Source organism: Podarcis gaigeae, assembly GCF_964106915.1.
Source record: "Podarcis gaigeae genome assembly, chromosome: 4".
Taxonomy (NCBI): Eukaryota; Metazoa; Chordata; class Lepidosauria; order Squamata; family Lacertidae; genus Podarcis; species Podarcis gaigeae.
In genome coordinates this window covers 75,122,199-75,141,894 of record NC_139677.1, presented here as the reverse complement: position 1 = coordinate 75,141,894, position 19,696 = coordinate 75,122,199, and the positions used below count along the sequence as shown (strand labels likewise).

General features: G+C 42.3%; 2 protein-coding genes across 9 annotated transcripts in view; one reads left to right on the top strand and one right to left on the bottom strand.

Moving 5' to 3' along the window:
* Nucleotides 1-17,043, top strand: part of CFAP44 (cilia and flagella associated protein 44) — a 39,345-nt gene extending 22,302 nt beyond the window's left edge. The window contains exons 22-35 of one of the 2 annotated variants that reach the window (XM_083735843.1): nucleotides 985-1,115; nucleotides 2,737-2,939; nucleotides 4,479-4,671; nucleotides 5,411-5,588; nucleotides 6,736-7,254; nucleotides 8,028-8,231; nucleotides 8,712-8,907; nucleotides 9,295-9,405; nucleotides 10,609-10,739; nucleotides 11,034-11,150; nucleotides 12,188-12,389; nucleotides 13,741-13,901; nucleotides 15,709-15,843; nucleotides 16,234-17,043. In XM_083735843.1, the coding sequence (XP_083591969.1) occupies nucleotides 985-1,115; nucleotides 2,737-2,939; nucleotides 4,479-4,671; nucleotides 5,411-5,588; nucleotides 6,736-7,254; nucleotides 8,028-8,231; nucleotides 8,712-8,907; nucleotides 9,295-9,405; nucleotides 10,609-10,739; nucleotides 11,034-11,150; nucleotides 12,188-12,389; nucleotides 13,741-13,901; nucleotides 15,709-15,843; nucleotides 16,234-16,419 (2,667 nt within the window). In that variant the 3' untranslated portion in view covers nucleotides 16,420-17,043. Of the gene's footprint in view, nucleotides 1-984; nucleotides 1,116-2,736; nucleotides 2,940-4,478; nucleotides 4,672-5,410; nucleotides 5,589-6,735; nucleotides 7,255-8,027; nucleotides 8,232-8,711; nucleotides 8,908-9,294; nucleotides 9,406-10,608; nucleotides 10,740-11,033; nucleotides 11,151-12,187; nucleotides 12,390-13,740; nucleotides 13,902-15,708; nucleotides 15,845-16,233 lie in introns of those variants that run through there. The other variant, XM_083735844.1, reaches the window with a different exon arrangement.
* A 499-nt stretch (nucleotides 17,044-17,542) lies between these two features.
* BOC (BOC cell adhesion associated, oncogene regulated) overlaps nucleotides 17,543-19,696 on the bottom strand; it is a 74,933-nt gene continuing 72,779 nt past the window's right edge. For all 7 annotated transcript variants that reach the window (XM_083736197.1, XM_083736196.1, XM_083736200.1 and 4 more), the window contains 2 exons: nucleotides 19,383-19,573; nucleotides 17,543-18,215 (listed from right to left, as the gene is read on the bottom strand). In XM_083736197.1, coding sequence (XP_083592323.1) covers nucleotides 18,034-18,215; nucleotides 19,383-19,573 — 373 coding nt within the window. In that variant the 3' untranslated portion in view covers nucleotides 17,543-18,033. The remainder of the gene's footprint in view (nucleotides 18,216-19,382; nucleotides 19,574-19,696) is intronic.

Here is a 19,696-nt window from a genome sequence, read left to right as displayed (position 1 = left end):
AGTGAATCTTACAAGTGGACATCATTGGGAACAGTTTGGAAGTAGAGAAATGAATTACCGTATTTTTTGCTCTACAAGACACACTTTTTCCCTCCTAAAAAGTAAGGGGAAATGTGTGTGCGTCTTATGGAGTGAATGCAGGCTGTGCAGCTATTGCTGAAGCCAGAAGAGCAAGAGGGGTCAGTGCACGCCGATCCCTCTTGCTCTTCTGGCTTCCGGGATAGCCAGGCAAAGCCTCTTCCCTCCCTCTTCGCTCCTCCCTCTTGCTTTCTTGTTTCTTGTTTTCCTCCTCTAAAAACTAGGTGCGTCTTATGGTCGGGTGCGTCCTATAGAGCGAACAATACGGTAGCTGTGGTGCAACTATGACTGCTTTAAAATATTGTGAAGGTTGCTGACTGGCTGTTCCTAAATTAGGCAAATTGCTGATGGCAGTTAGGATTTCACCAATATTTTTATTTCTTCATTCATTTTATTTAGAATACGTTTATCGCACTCTATAGCTCCAAAAGGCTCTAAAAACCTGCTTGCAAAAAGATCAAAATAAAATCACTATCTGTCTAGCACAGGAGCAGAAATCTTGTACTTGGTAGAACAATTCAGGAGGAGAAGAGGTGCATTCTGGTGATGGCAAAGGGGGTGGGGAGCAACACGGTCATGGGTCAGCAGGTGATGTTTTGCCTCAGGTGATGAAACGGGATGGGCCACCCCTTGTTTGTAAACAGATGCTGGGGTACCTCTGATTCTGGATGCTTTTGGACTTCAGCTCCCATTATCCCATGCCGTTGGCCATTCTCAATGGGGCTGATGAGAACTGGAGTCCAGCAACATCTGGAGGGCCCCAGTTTCCCCATCTCTGCCTTGGACCATCATGATCCATCACATCCCAGCATCTGGGAGCGCTGCTGAGAAGCAGAATAGACATCCAGCAAATGAAGCAACCATCGTAACCACCATTAAGTGAAATGCTACTTTTTCAATACGCAGCAATTTGAGTTGGACCGCAGAATCCGGGCAGAGATGGACAGAAAGACCGCGCATAAGATCCGGCTCGTCCTAAAGGAATTGGCCTGGGAACAGGAGAAACATCGCATTGGGCTGCAGAAAGTAGAGAATCGGCAAGTGCCGTTTCCCCTTGTCCTCAAATTTTGAGAGAGATTCTTCATTTGATAAGATGTTATATTTAAGCAAAGTTTTTATTTTATTTTTAAAAAGCTGAAAACTTTTCCTTGAAAACTGAAGTCTTTCTGGTATTACTCATTTTGCTTGAGAACATAAGAGAAGAACGGGGTAGGATTAGACCAGATGCCTCTCTTGCCCAGTGTTCTGTTCTCACAGCAGCCAAACAGATGCCTATGGCAGGCAGAGCAGCAGGACCTGGGACTCTTCTGCTCCTGTTGCCCAGCAGGTGGTATTCAGAGGTATACCGTCCTTCATCTTAGAGGCAATATATAGCCATCAAGACAGATAGCCATTGGTAGCTTTATTCTCCATGAATTTGCCTAATCCCCCTTTAAAGTCACCCAGTTTGTGCCTTTGCTACAACTTGTGGTAGCAGATTCCATTGTTCAGCTATGTTCTCTGTGAAGAAGCGCTTCCTTTTGTCTGTCCCGAATCTCCCACCATTCTATTGGATGACCCTCACTCAGTTTTAGTGTTATGGAAGAGAAAGAAAAACTTCTGTCAACTTTCTTCACACCAGGCATAATTTTAGGTGCCTCTATCACAGGCTTCCTCAACCTCTGCCCTCCAGATGTTTTTGGCCTACAACTCCCATGATCCCTAGCTAGCAGGACCAGTGGTCAGGGATGATGGGAATTGTAGTCTCAAAACATCTGGAGGGCTGAGGTTGAAGAAGCCTGCTCTATCATGTCTCCCCTTAGTTTCCTTTTCCCCTAAACTAAAAAGACCTAAGCGTTGTAACCATTTCTCATAGGGTAGGTGCTGCATCCCCTTCATCATTTTGGTTGCCCTTTTTCTGACCCTCTTCCAGCTGTGCAACATCAAGAACTGTACATGGTGTTCCAAGTGCATACACCCATAGATTTGTATGAAGGTAGATAAATAGGTACTGCTCCGGCGGGAAGGTAAATGGCGTTTCCATGCGCTGCTCTGGTTTCGGTGTTCTGTTGAGTCAGAAGCGGCTTAGTCATGCTGGCCACATGACCCGGAAAAACTGTCTGCAGACAAACACCGGCTCCCTTAGTCTGTAAAGCGAGATGAGCGCCGCAACCCCAGAGTCGCCTTCGACTGGACTTAACTCTCAGGGATCCTTTACCTTTATTAGACAAATATCTTTTGTTTTGTTTTTTATTTTCAGCCCCTTTCCTAACGTTCCCCAACATAGAATCTGCCTTATTCACAGCTGCTTCACACCAGGTTGATAGACTTGTAAGCAAGTGTAAAGTGATGATGCACATTGGGGCAAAGAATCCCTAACTTCGCATATAAACGCTAAAGGGATCTGAGCTGACAGTTACAGACGAGGAAGGGAGTTCTTTGGGAGGCATAGAGAAAGAGATGCTGCAAACTCCATCTAATTTTAGCTCCAAGCCCTTCCCAGCAGCTGCCATGTAGTCCTTGACTGATTAACCTGGAGGGAATGCTGCCTTTGACAGAAAAATGGTTTCTAGACCCTGGCATAGAGGCTGTTGCTGCTTGGCTGATCCCTGCCGAGACAACTTAATGGAGCAGAAAATGTGGCATTAAAAAAATTAGATCTTTTCTTTGATTCCTCAGGTTTCGGGCCAGTTTGGAATATGACACCATTGTGGTCTGTGCCATGAGAAGCAACCACCGAATCTCCACGTACAGACTGCTGTCGATCTCAGAAAAATTGTACAATGTCAGTAAACAAAGTCAAGCAGCGAAAAGACGACAGAGCAAGTATGACCATAAAGGAAAAGACACAGACCAAAGGACAGAGACCCAAAAGGATGCCAGTAAGGGTTTGAAAACATTGTGGCAGAACTATCACAACCATAAGATAATATTTTTTTCCACAGCCTTCATCTTATATTACTTGTTATGGTTCTATACCAGAGGGTTTGTCAGATGGTATCCTCGCACTATATTTCAAAAACCAGTTCCCTAAGGCTGCTCAAAAACAGAGTTTCCCACATTGCATTGAATGTCAACAGTTTCCTCCACAAGCACAATACTTTCTTTTTCTTCTTGGTGAAATACTGTGATTTATTTTTTTTTAATATAGTGGAGTAGCAAGTGCCTAAGCAAGTAGGTCACTGGTTCTTCAGAAATATACCAGGTTTGCAGTTTATCAGAGCAGATGGTAGAGCTGCCTTTGACTTGTCAGCTTTTAGCATTCTGATGTATACAAAAGTGCTGTCCGGTCAAAATTGTACTGTATGTGCTTATTGAGGGCAGACTCCATGCCAGCTGTGCGACCGTACCCATACTTTTTATTTAGTTTTTCTATATAGTGCTAACACATGTGGAACACTGTCATGGGATTGTATATCACAGGCTGATAGATAATTATTATTATTAACAGTGCCTAGGAAACCTAGCTTTTATTTTTTAAGGGAAATGGCTTTTAAGTGGTCCGGAGTGGCTAATGGATAGTTCCTCCATGGGAGCTAGGAAATTGTTGGAGTGTTTGAATTCTGTCAGAGTTTAGAAAGTGACACACACACACCAGCTAGGATGAGGGTGCTAATGTAAAAGCTGTATGTATGTTTGTCTGTGTATAGAAAAAGAAGGGCAGAGAGAAGCACAAAGTTAGCAGAAGGCTAAAAGGATATTCAGATAAAGGTTGCCTCTCTCTGGCGATGTGATGTGGGGTAGCCAATCTCCTACTTGATAAGCCAATGGCTTTGCTGCTTGCCTCCATTTAGGTGCCTTTTGTCTATTTGTTAATAAACCAAATCTATGTTGTGAGCCTCCAGTGCTCTCTCCTTCAAAGGAAGCCAACTTATAAAGTGTTGCCCCTGGAACTCTCACCAGCCAGAAAAGTGGAGAATTTGTTCCTTGGCTTAGTTGAAGGCAACCAGTAAAGGTGGTGGTGTTTTTATATAGAAGGATTATTACAATGACTTCTCTTAACATTTAAAGTAATGCTGAAATAATGTTTTAGGCATTATTTATTAGATTTATATATCACTTTTTATCAAAAGATGTCAGAGTGGTTCACAAGATAAAATCTGGGACAAAGTGCCTCCTGCACACAGAAGCTTAGGTGGGCTTTGCATTTTCCAATATTGAGGGGCCATAGTGAGAATTCCTCAGATGCTACCTTTGCAAAGAGCAGGAAATATCAGAAGATGTCATTTAAAACCTACTTTTGCGAGGAAATCCCTTGGGGCCAGCTCCAGTTTGGTATTCAGCAAGCTGAATTTGGAAACTGTTCCTATGAAACAACATTTTTGTCAAAGTGGATGTAAATGCAGCACTCTACTAAGACAACCCTGCGAGGATGATATGGACAGAAGCATGTTACTTTATTTTTCTTCACATTTGTGCAGAGCCAAAATTTCCAACCCAGGCTTCTATTAGTGAAGAAGAAGTGGATTCAGAAAAGCTGCCAAAAAAGGCGCACCCACACACAGTGGCAAGCCGCATTGTTGAAAATCGAATGGAGAAACTTAGAAAAATTATTGAAAAAGCAGACAGAGCCAAAGCTAAGATCCAACAAAGAAGGGATGAATGGGATGAACTGTGAGTCAGAGTAAAAAAAGAAAAGAAATTTAAATGCTCATTGTTGATGGATGTTGTTGATAAACAAATAGTAACCATACCTGGCCCATATTACTTCAAAATTTCAAAATGATGTGGTATAACGGTAGGATCATGTGGAGTGGTATATGGCCTCATACCTCCTCAAAGTGGAGACCCAAAGGAGTGACCCCATTGCTAGTGGCAAAGCCTGTCCTTATTATAAGGCAGGCTCTTGACCACACCCACAGCCCAGCTGTATCCACTCAGCCAGCAACCAAACACACACACACGCGGCAGTCAGCTAGACAAACTTCTTACTTGCAGGCAGGTGGCAATTACATCAAGAAAGACAGACTTGCTTACTGGGAGAGCAGACCTGGCAGGGGTCAGGCTGGTGCCAACCATCCCCTCTGGGCTTAGTCCTCTTCTAGGTCTGTTCTTCAGTAATGCCTCCATGTGAATTAGTAGGAAGGCGAGTTAGAACATCTTACAGACCAACCAGGTGCCTATGGAGAGCCTGGAAGCAGGAGCTCAGTACAACAGCACTCTTCCTTGTTGCCATTTGTATTTCCTCCCTTCAATATAAAAGGGTTTCAGTCTGTTTCCTGCTGCCTCCACATGAGATGAGAGCTGGGCATTCACAGAGCCGCAGCTTCTTTGATGAATGAAACGCTATAAAGTGAGTGAGTTGATGCTGCCTGTTGGACTGATAGCTTTTATCTTCACCGGTGCTTGTCAGATTCAAGAGCAAACCAAGCGATGACTATGAGGACCCCAAAGATGTAGAAAATATCAAAGAGGCCCAACAAAATATGGGGGACTTCAAATTGAAAACGGCTACTAACTACAAAATTCCTGAACACATGAGAATGAATGCTGACAAGAAAACTCATCAGTTGGCATCTTTAGAAGTGGCTGTAAGTATATTCTGCCCCCCCCCCTTGGATTGTGTGATCCCCTCTGCTGTCCTCTCCTAAGCATTTGCACTGGAAGGCAGAGAAACTTTTTTCCTTCATAATTTCATAAAATGTATATTCCACTTGATTGTAAGAAATAACTCAAAAGTAGTTTAAACAACAAATAAAACCATAACATAATTAATTTTAAAAAACTATTTAAATCATCCCATTCCTGATTTAATTTTCTGAGTGCTGTTGCTTCTTTACTTCAAATCGTATCACCCATGCACAAGACAGAAGTATTAGCAGACTTGGGGGAAGCCTGAGTTCCACAGAAGTTCAAAAAATATTTAGGGAAAAAGCCTCCCCACTAAATGCTGCCTGATCATGGAGAGCAAGAAAATGGAAAACTGGATGAAGGGAGCCACAACTGGCAGGCCCAAGTCCAGGTGTGAAGCTGAGGCCTGGGTTGGTATGTAGTAGTTATTTTTATTAATACTTCTAGGACTGAGCTAAAGGAGGCAGGTGAGTGAGATAACAGGGCGCCTATATGAATGAATACAGGATCCCCCCCCCCCCGTATAATCCTGCCTCTGTACTATAAATAGTCATCTTTAATGCAATATCTGGAGTGGTAGCTGTATTAGTCTGCTACAGCAAAAAACCCAGTAGTCTTCCAGCACCTTATAGACTTAACAAATTTAATTATGGGATAAGCTTACATGGACTAGAGTCCACTTACTTATTCAGATCCTCTTTTGTGGCAATATATACACACATGGGAAAATGGGGAGGGGGTTGTAAGCGGTGAGATCAGATAGAAATGGAATGCAAAATGTACAGATAGTGACAATTCAATTTGAGTTAGAATGTATACAAATAAATATGGAGACATTATACAACAGCAGTTATAGATGATAAAATAATCACTCTGGCATACTGAGCAAATGAACATCTGTAGTTGGAAAGCAAACCTTTGTCTCTATTCAGACCCAAATGGCTTGAGTTGAATGTTTTATTGAATTGCAATTCAGCAGTTTCACACTGGAGTCTCCTTTTGAAATTATTTTGCTTAGGTAGTGCTAAGAGCGGAAGCAGAGTGTCTTGGTGGACGGGTTCGTGAATATTGACGTAATGCGAGTTCCTTAATGCACCCTCCTTTCAGATACACGATAAGAAACTGGAAATGAACAAATGGATCGTGTCCCTCCGAGACCTCAAGGTGGCTATTATTGAAGAGATCCAGTGTGTGGTGCAAGAACTGAAAAAAATCCAATCATCTCTCCACCCATCCAAACATGTCCCTGTTCCTCCAATTCCCCAACTCCTTCCTGAAGAGACTCCAGAGAAACAGTTCCAGTATGACACTGAAATGCTCATGAAGTTCAAACATGACCTGGAAGAGCGGGCCAAGCTCAAGGACATGGTGCCAGTAGTTCCTTCAGGAGAGGGCGGAGGTCTAGGGGGTTTCGGAGGAGGCTTTTATCGTGCCCCTTCAGTAAAGGACTTAGAAGCTGCCATGCGGTCAACAAGTTTGAAATCGATGAAAATAGCATCTGGAACTGCTGCGCAGACAGTCAAATCTTTTGAGTTTGAAGCAGTGGAGCCTACAGACTTGGAACTGGAAATTGAAAAGAGGGCGGAGATTCGGAACATTTATATGCAAGAGGTTTTGGTCAAGAGGGTAAGAGAAAATATTTCAAAGCCGACTGGGTGTACTCTGCTCCCAAGTGAAGTCTCTTAAATTTGTTCCTTCGTGGATCCCGTTTCCTATCGGTCTCAAGTTAATTTGCACAAACCAACTAAAAATAGCTTTTAAAACGGTACCAAAACTACATGCAATTAAATGTAGGTTTAAAAACACTACAGAATCAATGCCTTTTCACCCAGCTGGAAAAGCTTCTCAAAATAAAAATGTCTTTAATTTTCCAAATTTTTGCACACTTTGATACATCAGACAACTGGTCCACATCTGCTAATGATAATATGAAAGCAAGGAGAATTTTGTATTTAGCCTTTATTTAGCGTATCATGATTGTAACGTTCCTATCCAGTTTCTAAAGTAAAGTTGAACTATGTCAGCAGTTGTGCAAAATTCTGTGGATTTTCATGTTCAAATCTCTGATTAATCCCACATCAGTGAACTGCGTGAACTTGGGAGAATTTATACTATTGACCCAGCCACCAGTCAGAATGCATGCTTTAGAAGTAGACGAAAAACTGTATCCCTAGGCTGATACTTGCCTTTTTTTGGACAAATGTCAATTTGGAAGGAAATGGCTTCAGACTGTTCTTTAGCCTCACTAATTACTATTTTAGAATGACAACAATATTGCAGGAAACTGTTAATTTAGCAATGAGGCACAGTTAAAACTGTTCATTTAATACAGTAGCATTGTTGACATTATTCTTCTACTCCTTTTTTGAGTGCTACTTCTGACTTAACACTCTCTCCAGGTTCATGAGCTCATGATTACCTTTGATGCTGAGCTTCGCCTTCTTCGTCACCAAAAACTGAAACTGGACATAATGATGAAAACTGCTGACCTACGCCACATCACTTGGTTTCAAGAGCTGCTTCTCCTGAAGAACTTTGAGAAACATGAGAACATTCTCCAGGAGCGTGTCAACAGCCTTTCCAGTGAGGAGGAGGAAATGCAAGTATGCATGGCGTATAAAAGGCTTTGGGTTTTGAAGTTCCTGATATGAGACCTTCCTCTACTGGTTTTAGAGGGCCATTCTAGATGTGATAGGGACAGCCCTCATCAGTGGAGACGTCTGCTCCCCAAAAAGTGCACAGGTGGAAGGAGTTGTAGGCAGGATAGCTTAGTTGGTAGAGCATAAGACTCTTAATCTCAGGATCATGGGTCCAAGCCTCACATTGGGTGAAAGATTCCTGCACTGCAGGGGGTTTAGACTAGATGACCTCTGTGGTTCCTTCCAACTCTACAATTCTAGGATTTTCCCCGATGGCTGCCCTATAGGTAGCTGGCCGAGGAGCCTCTTCAGACAGGGGAGAAAAGTGCTTCTGTCCTCTCTTACAGATAAGTCCTCCTTGCATCCCAGTAGCTAAGCAAACTGTAATAGTTGTGTCCATTGCTGCTCACGTGGGGTTTAAGTGCTATTTTTCTTTCTTTGAAGCACAAATTAAATAGCTATCTTGCACAAATTGAGGAAAAGAAAGCAGAGATTGCAAAGCTCCAGGAACGAGAGAAGATCCTTTATGCCACTTTCCAAGCGTCTTTGGGGGAAAACAACAAATTTGCTAATTTCCTCACTAAAGTCCTAAAGAAGAGGATCAAGCGTGTTAAGAAGAAAGAAGTGGAAGGCGAAGGAGGTAGGAAAGACTGTTTCATGTTGATGTTGCCCCGTATACCTTTTGACCAAATTCTACATTGCTGTGGAGGCAGAACTAAACTATGCGTGTCCCACCTTGTGACCTCTGCTCAGTGTATTCACCCCGTAATCTCAGCCTTAGTCTCAATCTAGTCCTCTCTGACAGAAACCTATGAGTTGGCTTGGCTTTGTCGGTTCTGCAAATTGCTTTGTGCTGCCTGATCAGTGATTAGCAGCGGGTATTGGACACTTCCTTCTGCCATTTTAATGGCTGCATTGTGTTCTCTGAATATTACCTTGGTGACCCCCGTGATGAAGGAGCTTGCTCTCTGGGCTGTGTTACTTCAACAGGAGTTTCCTGTGTGACAATGGCGCTTTCTTATTCCAGATGAAGATGAAGAGAGTGAGGAAGAGAGCGATGAAGAGTCTAGTTTGGAGAGTGATGAGGAAGAGTCGGGATCTGAGGATGAAGTCTTTGATGACTCTGTTTGTCCAAAAAGTAAGTCATGTTCACCTCCTACTGCTAATACCAAATTTCGTTTAATCTTTGGATATGGCTGTGTATCAGCCTTTGAAAAGAGATTATTCGCTTGAGATTTAAGGAGATGCTGCTACTGTCTGGGCCATCTCCTTCTATCTGCTTTGATTATATGTAAACTTTAGAATATCAAGAACAGGCGACATTCCAGAAGCTCAGCCTCCTTCATATTTATGATATATATATAGTAGCTCTGGATTTTTAGGGTGGCTTTGCTAATATAGTAGCTGGTATGTTAGCAATATGAAGGAGTTAACACTAGACAAATACCAATTTATGTATGATATGAAGCCTTGGTGTCTTTTCCCGAGAGGACAGGGAAGCCCCAGGGAAGAATTTCATACTCTTACTGAATTTTAATTTTCTAAGTGTTACTTATCTGTATAGGAATCCCTAGTGGCTCAAACTTTGGTCTAAGCCCTTTGCTGCCATCTAATGGTGTGAAACAATAATGTCCCGTTACCAGACTTTGATTTCTCAAAAATAGGTTTGTAAATCTTCACAAAAACTGCAAGTGACCTATTTTTGTTTATGCAGATTTAGGTAATTCATTATCACAAGTCCCCGATAAACAGGCCTGTTACTGGGGCTGATGCATTCCTATTTGTCAAGAGTTGTGTTTTGTAAATCAGTTTCTGAATCAACATATTTACACATAGATATTGCTGAGCAACCTGTCTCCATGAACCTTGGAGGAGAACTTGCAATCTCAGAAATCCCACCTTCTGACATTACACTGCTAATCAAATCAGTTGTTGTCAGGGAGAATAACCTTGCTCTGGTGAACTGCCACAACTGCTGATATGCGCATCTCTCTCTGTGTGCTCTGCTTCCATTCCTGGAAAATACAGGTGGAACTGGGAATTTCCCAAGTCTATAACCCTGGAGAGCTTTTGCCAGTCAGAGTTGGTCATACTGAGCTAGGTGAATCAATGCTCTGACTTTGTATAAGGCAGATTCTTATGTTTCCTGGGGTGGTGGTTGTCAGTGCTGTACATGGGGTGTGCGTAGAATCACAGAATTGTAGAGTTGGAGGGGACCATGAGGTCATCCAGTCCAACCCCTTGCAATGCAGGAATAGTTTGCCCAACATGGAGCTCGAACCCGAAGCGTACAAAAAAAAATCAAAGCAGTTTGCTTAATCTGGACTCCTCCTCTTCTCAGATTGTGACGAGGCACTCTTTGAAAACACACTCCAGCTCCGAGAGAAGCGGCTGGACATTGAGGAGGCCTTGGTGGAGGAAAAGAAAACTGTTGAAAATGTCAGAAAAGAATATGATTTCTTGGCCAAGAAGGTACAGTGACTTCTTTCTAGTTCAACCCAACAGGAATCCTGCCATTTCTTGGTGCCTGGTTTTGCTGGCCATGGCGGGTAACCCGTCACATGAGTCCTTTGCCAAGGGCAGAACTGCAACACTTTCTGATTCAGCCCATGGTTCTCTATCCCAAAAGGATCATGTGAAGCAACTCTTCATGAAACCATGGACGGATTGTACCCTGCAGCTCATATTCATCACACTTTCATGCTTATTTAGGACTTCATGGCAAGGTCTCGCTGCTTGAATTTGGATTTTATTTATTTTTTTAAGGTGAAAGTAGTAGCAGCCAGCCTAGATGCAGCAGATTGGGAACTGGAGGCCTATCAGCGGGAGAAGCAGCAGAGACTGAACGAACTCTATGTAGTTGTGCCTCTAAAACTTCACCAGGTAACAAATCAATCGGGGCTCCTGTTTCCGACTTTGACTTCTTGATAACCAAAATATTCTGCAATGAGTTGCAGTAGGCATTGAATTGTTTTCTATGGTCAGCAGGAAAGACTAAAAAGCAAGTCTAGTTCAGGGACAGCCAACATGGTCACCTCCAGATGCTGGACTACAACTCCCATCAGCCTCAACCAGTATAAGCCAAGGGTCTTCAGGGAACTATAATCCAACAGCATCTGGAAGGCACCACATTGGCTACTCCTGGTCTGTATAAAGCATGTCTCAGTCTAGTCTTCTCTTTGTCTCATTGACTAGGCTCTCTCCTCAGCGTCCATCATTGCTATGGCACGTGCAGAGCACGCCAGGCACGCCTGTCTTCCACTGCCTCCCGCAGTTTGGTCAAACTCATGCTGGTAACCTCGAAAACACTGTCCAACCATCTCTGTCATCCCCTTCTCCTTGTGCCCTCAAGCTTTCCCAACATCAAGGTCTTTCCCAGGGAGTCTTCTCTTCTCATGAGGCGGCCAAAGTATTGGAGCCTCAGCCTCATCAGTCCTTCCAGTGAGCACTCAGGGCTGATTTCCTTCAGAATGGATAGGTTTGATCTTCTTGCAGTCCATGGGACTCTCAAGAGTCTCCTCCAGCACCATAATTCAAAAGCATCAATTCTTTGGCGATCAGCCTTCTTTATGGTCCAGCTCTCACTTCCGTACATCACTACTGGTTGGTTTATCACAAAACAATTAGAATGGTGCCTGTGCATCTTGTCTTGTGTGTCAGGCTCCGCAAATGCCAGAAACTTGCCCTTTCTTTTAAAAGGAAACCTGGGACTCTGGGGATTACGTTTTATCCAGGGAGGAGTTGCTTTCTGATTATTGCTCCCCCTGCCACCATGGACCCCTAGTGCTCATAAGTAGCCTTGGAGGGTTACAGCTCATGGGCAAAGAGTGCCATGTGTACTTCGGAGGAATTTCATAGATGCAACAATGCCACACACTCTGCTCCAGAGAAGTTTATAAGTCTGTGGTTATTTCTGGCAGGTGGAATATATCTCAAATGGAGAAATCCCCCCTGACCTCTCACAGTCGTTGGTGTTTACCAACCAGTCTTTGGTGAACTTGCAGCAGAGGATCATGGTACTGCAGGAGGAGAAACTAGAGCAGAGAGAACTCTATAAGAAGGCCCGGCAGCAGCACAAACAGCTCATTCGAGACAGGAGGGACATGATGCTTAAGATTGACCGTGAGTGTATGCTAGGTTTCCAGATTCTTTCTATATGGTGTGTGAAGGCTTTTCCTCTCTGCATATCACACATGACTGACAATTATTGCTTGGGAGGTATACTCTTATTGCCTTAGCTTCCTTCTACGAATGAAAGGACTGACACAAAGCCTCAGTTTCAGAAGAAATGTGTATCTATTCCTACTTCTGAAAATGAGAGCTGAATGTTGCACAGAGACATTTGATGTGTATCCATATTGTACATGGTGAAAAAGTAGCATTCTAATGTAAAACACATGTGCAATATGAATGCATGCTACTGAGAACTCCCACTTGACCATGCCTCCCTGTGGTGTGTGCCCATGTGAGAAAACATTTATTTTCCCCAACTCAATGTGTGAAGCAACCTAAAGGATTGCTGTGAACCTGAAATGAATCTAGGGAAGTAAAACACTTGAGAACCTTGCAGACCTCACCCTGTGCACTGCTCAACTTGCTTTGTTTCTTCCTTTGTTTAAAACATTTCTATCCTACCTTTCATTTTTTTTAAAAAAAAAGGCCTTCCAAGGCATCTTACAAATTAAGGTGGGTTGTTTTCCCCCCCAAAATTTAAAAATAGTACAGCAGGTAGGATGAGCAGCTTAAAACAGAAAAATGACAGTATCGTCATTTAAAATGGCCTGAGCTGATAAAAAAAGTCTTTGCCCAGGGCCTTAAAGTCACAAAGTTTTGTGCCAGGTGGTTTTCTCTGCAGAGAGCATTCCATAAGCTGGGCACACACTTAATTTCTGATGGTGTATAGATACCTAAAGAAGGGCATCAGTCATATGCAAGAGAAAATGATCCTTCCAAACAGTGCTTAGCTTGCTTGGCAGTGCATAGGAATAGACCCTTTCCCCAGTGCGATTGTATATTATGCTGTGCCAACTTTGGGACATGTCAGGGCCACTTCAGAGGTTATTGTCACTGCTGCTGTGCCAGTGATGGCTTATTGCTGCACAGGGCTGGGTATAAAGACTTCTTGAGAGTGCAGCAGACGACCTGTGGATGGCTCTTGCGGCAAAGATCGCAACAGCTAAAATTCTGGTAGGATTGAAGTATCTCATAAATCTGGTACAAAAAAGAATAACCACACCCACCTTTTCTGGTGGTATTCTGGAGATGGAAAGAACTTCTCCAAAGCCACCTCATCCATCATTTTGTTGCAATGCAAATTAATCTACCTGCACACTCCCACAGATTGTGCTACCGCGAGCTGCACTGTTTAGAATTGGATTTTTGAATATGCACAGTAGTATTCTGTGTGTGTAGGTATACATATCTTAAAAAAGGAAGATAGGGAGAATACAAAGGCCTTAAACTCATCTTGCAGGATTGGAAGAGAAATGCAATGAGCTGATGATGCTGAAATTTGGCCGATTAGTGAACTTGGAAGCCCTGCAGACTCTTTCTGTTAACACAAATCTGGAAGAACTCAAAATGAAGATGATGGAAAAAGAGCAAACTCATGCTGCAGAATTAAGAAAATGGGAGGTAAGACTTGTTCTAAATCACATTGTGATGCAGCCAGGTGGCCTGCAAGTGTGACCAGGGGGTAGGGCTGGATAATAGGCATATAACATGAGGATTTCCTGTATGAAAATTGCCTTTTAGTCAGGAAAGAGTTCAAACCCTGGTTAGGAGGCAGAAGACAATGTGGTAATTGCATCATCATTATTTAGAAGATACACTTGTCAAGCAAGGAGTGAGTTATCCTGGACAAGTATCACACAAAGGAAGGGTATATTAGTTATACAAATGCTCAGTCTGGAAAATCATGTATGCAGTGCTATGAAAATGTTTCCTGGCATGTCAGAACCATATAACTGCTATAATCTAATAAATCCATTATATATATATATGCAAGGTATTACATCTCATACCCCCCTTTTTTACTATGTATTCCACCCATCCTAGAATTTAGGAGAACAAGAATGTGCAGTGAATTATTCTTGCTTGCTGTCCCAAAACTGTAGAACACTCTTACCCTGAAGTCTTTTCAGATCATCCGTCAGAAGCTCAATTCAGGATACGCTTTCAAAAAATGGGATAGCTTTAAAGGGAGGGATCATTTATCTTATATTTTGGTACTGTGCCCTTTCTGTTAGGAAGCCTGTAGAATTTACTTTGGTACGTCTGTGCAAAGACTGAGACAAAACTACCCGCTCCACACCAAACCACTTGCAATATATAATTTAGCCCACAATCTTTGGCCCCTGATAGGGGATCACAAGGGCTTTAGGAAGCACTGGATCTCCTGCCCTGAAGTCGGGGAGAGCTATCCAATGTTTAATTCCCCTTTCTGCAGTCCTGGCCCCACCAGTGTCAGCTCCAAGATCAGTAGGGCTGAAAATGAGGGTATGTCAGGGGTGGATTGGCAGCATGCCCTGAAAAGAAATGGCGAAGGCTATGATATGAAGTCCCCCCAAGATACCCTCAAACAGGATATTGAACTAAGCCAGCTCGAGTGGATGTAGCTCAGTCCCAATTATTTCACTCCCCTTGTTTCTGGTGTGTGGGGAAGTATTTTTTTTAAAGAACACCCCAAAAAATGAAGGACCTTTGCTTCCAACCTGCTGGCAAGAGCCCAGCACAATATTTTATTATGTATAAAAAGGTTTTGGTCCTGCCTTTTACTGCCTGTGCAACACTCAGGAGGGTAGCTGACAACAGTTTAAAATTGCAAATTCTGCAACATGCTTCATGGTGTTTGCAGAAACACATGTCATTCTCTTTATCAGATGCCAACAGGTTTTTTGTGGCATTGAATGAGGTTTGTTGGAACTAGTCAGAAACATGGTGAGTTGCTAACCCAGGAACTCCTCTACTGCAGAGATTAAGAGAGACAGAGTTTATATGCAAAACTCCAGGCCCTCAAATCTAGGATTTGTAATTCGAGTGTAATTACAAGCACTTGCAAAGTTCCTTACTTATTGCTGTTATTTTCTATGCACAAGTAGAGTGTGATAGCCCAGCTAATGTCCAGAGGGCCAATAATTTATCCAGGGCAGTGAGATCCAGAGGACAGTAGGAGCCAGTTTTGCTAAGGCAATGCTTTTGTTAACTCAAAACTGCTAATGGGGATGAATTTTGTTTTCGGCTAGAATGCAAAAAACTGATGACAGCCAAGGTTAAACAGCTCTTCAAGCCATGTGTCCCTCTTCTCCCCATCCTCCCCCCGTTGTTCTTTGACCTGTTGGCTGCTATTACTCTGGCTCTGTAGCTCCCAGACCTACACATGCATTCTCATAGTTCTGCTTTCATATTTTTATCACTCCAGCAAATCTTTGCTCTGTTGCAGGATAAAATTGTTGACCTGCGTCAAGAGTTGATGATGGTGACACAAGAAAATACTGGCAAACTGAAGCAAATGAACACATTTTGTATGGAGAAGATGACACTTGAAACTAAGTTGGACGCACTACAGAATAACCTGGTATGTGCTGCTTTGATCACTTGTTCCTGACTAGCAAGCCAAATAAACATTTTTTTCGGGCTGCTTTAGAGGTTATAACTGTAAACTGACCCTACTAGCTTCTGTTCTACCTAGGGAGGGTGTTATTCATAATCCTCAATAACCTGATCCACATTTTCTCTCTGGTTTATTCATCGTATTGAATGTGTGCCTGCATTTAGACCACATTGGGTCAGAGGAATGACACAAACCTATCACCAGAGAAAGTAATTTGCCCAACATCAAGAAGGGAGTGAGCTCCTTGGTAGTATTACGGTCAAAAGTGTTGTAAGTGTTCTGTACCTGGAGTCTATAAGTAATGTCATTGTTTCGTCTTTGATTGAGGGCAGTTTTTGGCTTTTGTTTCTTCAGGGAGCAGAATTCCAAGGGCCTCGCAAATCAGATATTGAGGAGAAGGAGAAGCTGATTGCATTGGTCCAGTTACAAGCCCAAGAGGCTGAAGTCCTGAAAGAAGAAATCACTCTCCTAAGCAGGAAGGATGGCCGCATCTTTCCACCTTCTCAGCCTGGATATCCTCAAGGTGGGATGCTGGATTAAATCCTTTTCATGTCGTTCCCTTGTTCTCATTTTTTATGCATATCAATCCTACTGCGTGAGAATAATTAGCAAGCTAGCCCTTGAGATTTAAGTTTCATATGATGTGTCCTGGCCTTAAAGCTCTTCCCCTTTTGGTGGAAATTCTGGACCTTTTAAAAGCATAGGCCAGGCAGAATGTTAAAACTTTTCCTTGCCTTTGATACATTGATGGGAGAAAGTTGCAGCTCTTGAATTCGTCTTTCATATGGCTGTTAAAGGCACAGAGGCACTATTAAGAAAACAGTAGCAATGCCATCTATCTCTTTTACTTAGTGTACCCCGTTGGCTTTGGGCACATGGGCACTTGGTGTTGGTCAACCCAGGCAGCCTGGCCAATGGTCAGGGTTGATGAAGGCCGACATCTGGAGGGCACAATTAACTATGCTGTCTTAAAGTCTTCAAATAGATGTTTTACTTCCTGATCCAAATATATGCAAGATCAGGCACAATGGATATACAGCCTTGTCATCCTAATTGGGCAATTAGTATCTTGATGCAGATGTGTCTCCATATCTGTACTTTCAACCTGGAACTGTGTTGTTGATAAATACTTATGAGATTGACAATAAAATCTGAGTCAATATAGCAATTGTTCTGATGTCCTCATTCAGCCCTGGAGCTGTTCACCTTATACTTTGTACTGAACTCAGCATTGCTTCAAATGATGTGCTTGCTGTCTGGAGAATTCTCAGCTTTTTATATATACTAGCATATATATATATAAACTAGCATTGATTTATTTACTTTTTAAAACATTTCTGTGCCAGACTCTGGCTTCAAAGGGAAGCTATTACTTTAAAGAAACAAAAGGTCTCTTTCTGCTCCAGTAGATATTCATGATGCTTAATGAAAAAACCTATATGACTCAATTTCCTATAGAATAGAAGCTGATCACATTAATACCCCAAAATCTGCACTGAAACCAGAAGCTTAAAATGTTTCACTTTGAGTGCTAAACTTTCTTCCTTAGTGTTGTCCATTATCTTAATGAGGTGTGTGTTTGGTGAAAAATGAATGTTAAAGGGACTGTAACATGAGGAAAGGAGGCTTTACCTAAGTATAAGGAATCTAGATAAAAGTTCAGTCAAAGGGAAGAAACAGTCTTTATTTACTTGATGAAGCATGGCATTGGTTTCATTATATAGGCACACTATCACAGAATCTGTGCTTGTATATATTGCTTGTTAATGCAGATAAATATGGTACCTACTTTATATCTGTTTTCCTTTGGCATTCTGCAATGAGATTCCTCCTGCTGGGAGGCAAGTAAAGACCCTTTCCCATAATCTCACCATTTTGAGACACCTTCTTGCAGCTGGAGAATGCAGCTCTTGCCCTTGTGCTTATTCTGTTGCTGAGAGTAGGAAGCTGCCTTTTCCAAGTCGTGATCTGATGGAAGTACATGCTGTTGCCTCAGTTTATCACCTCTTGCGCATGATGCCATTTCTTTCAGCGTAATTATAGAAGGCAGATACACATCTATTTACAAGTGCATAAATATATAAATAGAGATGTAATACAAAAATAAATAACCCTTTTTCTGTTTAGAATAGTCTTTGTAAGGCAATTAGTTCCCTAACTGGTGCCAGGAAGTGTCTCTAAGGGAACATGCAGCGGCAGGCTGTTCAGATGCTTCTCTGTGCTTCCGGCCAAGCAAGTGTCCACGGTGTTTGGGGGCCACACTTGTCGTTCATCTTGGCAGAAATCTGTCCTCTCTGCGTCTTCAACTGGTACTAGACCAAGGCAGCAGGCAGAATCTGGGAAGACAAGGAAGGACAATGAAAGTGTGTCCTTGGTCAGATACCACTATTCTTCAAAACACTTTGAAAGAAATTCACTATGAAAATCCAAAAGAGCTTATATCCCTGCTCTGGAGATCTTCCAGAAGGGTTACTACAATTTGTCAGATAGCAAGCTATAAAAAAATGAAGTGACATATACTGAAATGCTAAGAGTTTCTAGTAAAAGAGATGCCAGTGGAAAATGTCTGCAAATTCTGCCAGTTACTGATAAATTCTCAAAAATCACCAATTAATGATAAGTTTCTACTCTGATTTATTCCATTTGCCAGCAAAAGGCATATTAGTAAATGCCAAGTAAGCCTTTGGTAATGGCTTTTGACATTTCAGGCCTGAGCTACACTGTTATTTCATGCAGTCATTTCTGTTACACTAACACAAAAATGATTGTGTGAAAGAAGCCTGCATTAGTATAAAATACTTGACATTTTCCAAATCAAAATTCACTCTCTGACATTTACTGAAATTGATATTGATGCTTGCAGTTTTGGGTTGGAAGCACAGCAATGTCATTGGAAAGTTGAATATGCTCCAGTTGGATCTATTGGATCTATCTTTCTAGGCCGTATATTTCAAATGCTTGAACATTAGTTTCTGTATATGCCACCATATATAACTTGCAAATAATGCAGAACTTTAACTGAATAGAAAGTCCATGACTACCATTCTCTCTGCTTTTCACATCAAGGTCCTGCCCTAGATGTAGAAATAATAATAATAATAATAATAATAATAATAATAATAATAATAATAATAATAATTTATTATTTATACCCCACCCATCTGGCTGGGCTTCCCCAGCCACTCTGGGCGGCTTCCAAAAAAATATTAAAATACTATAATATATCAAACATTAAAAGCTTCCCTAAACAGGGCTGCCTTCAGATGTTTTCTAAAGGTCTGGTACTTGTTCTCTTCTGGTGGGAGGGCGTTCCAAAGGGCGTTCCACAGGGAAGGCGCCACTACCGAGAAGGCCCTCTGCCTGGTTCCCTGTAACTTAGCTTCTCGCAGTGAGGGAACTGCTAGAAGGCCCTCGGTGCTGAAAGCAGCAACTTTCCTCCAAAGGTTAATGCATAGCAAGCAACAGGAGCAAAAATATCCTTTTATGGTTTATGTCCCACTGACCTGTATGGAAGACAGGATCCTTCATGATTTCCTTAGTGGAGTTGCCCATTTTGCCTGGCGGCACAGAGTGACACAGGTCAAGGTATTGTTCACGATGATGGCAATTGTCATGTTGCTGAAGCAGCTGGTGTGTGGAGTCATCTGGAAGCCCATAGAGAAAAGAATTCTGATCTGGTCCAGGACTAGGTGACCTAAGTTGCAGAGAAAAAGCAATTTGAGGACACCATTTTCAATTATCCTCTGATTAACTTCCTCATATACAAGTTAATTGAAGAAACTGAAAAAGGACACAGTTTGGCAGAATTCATATGTTC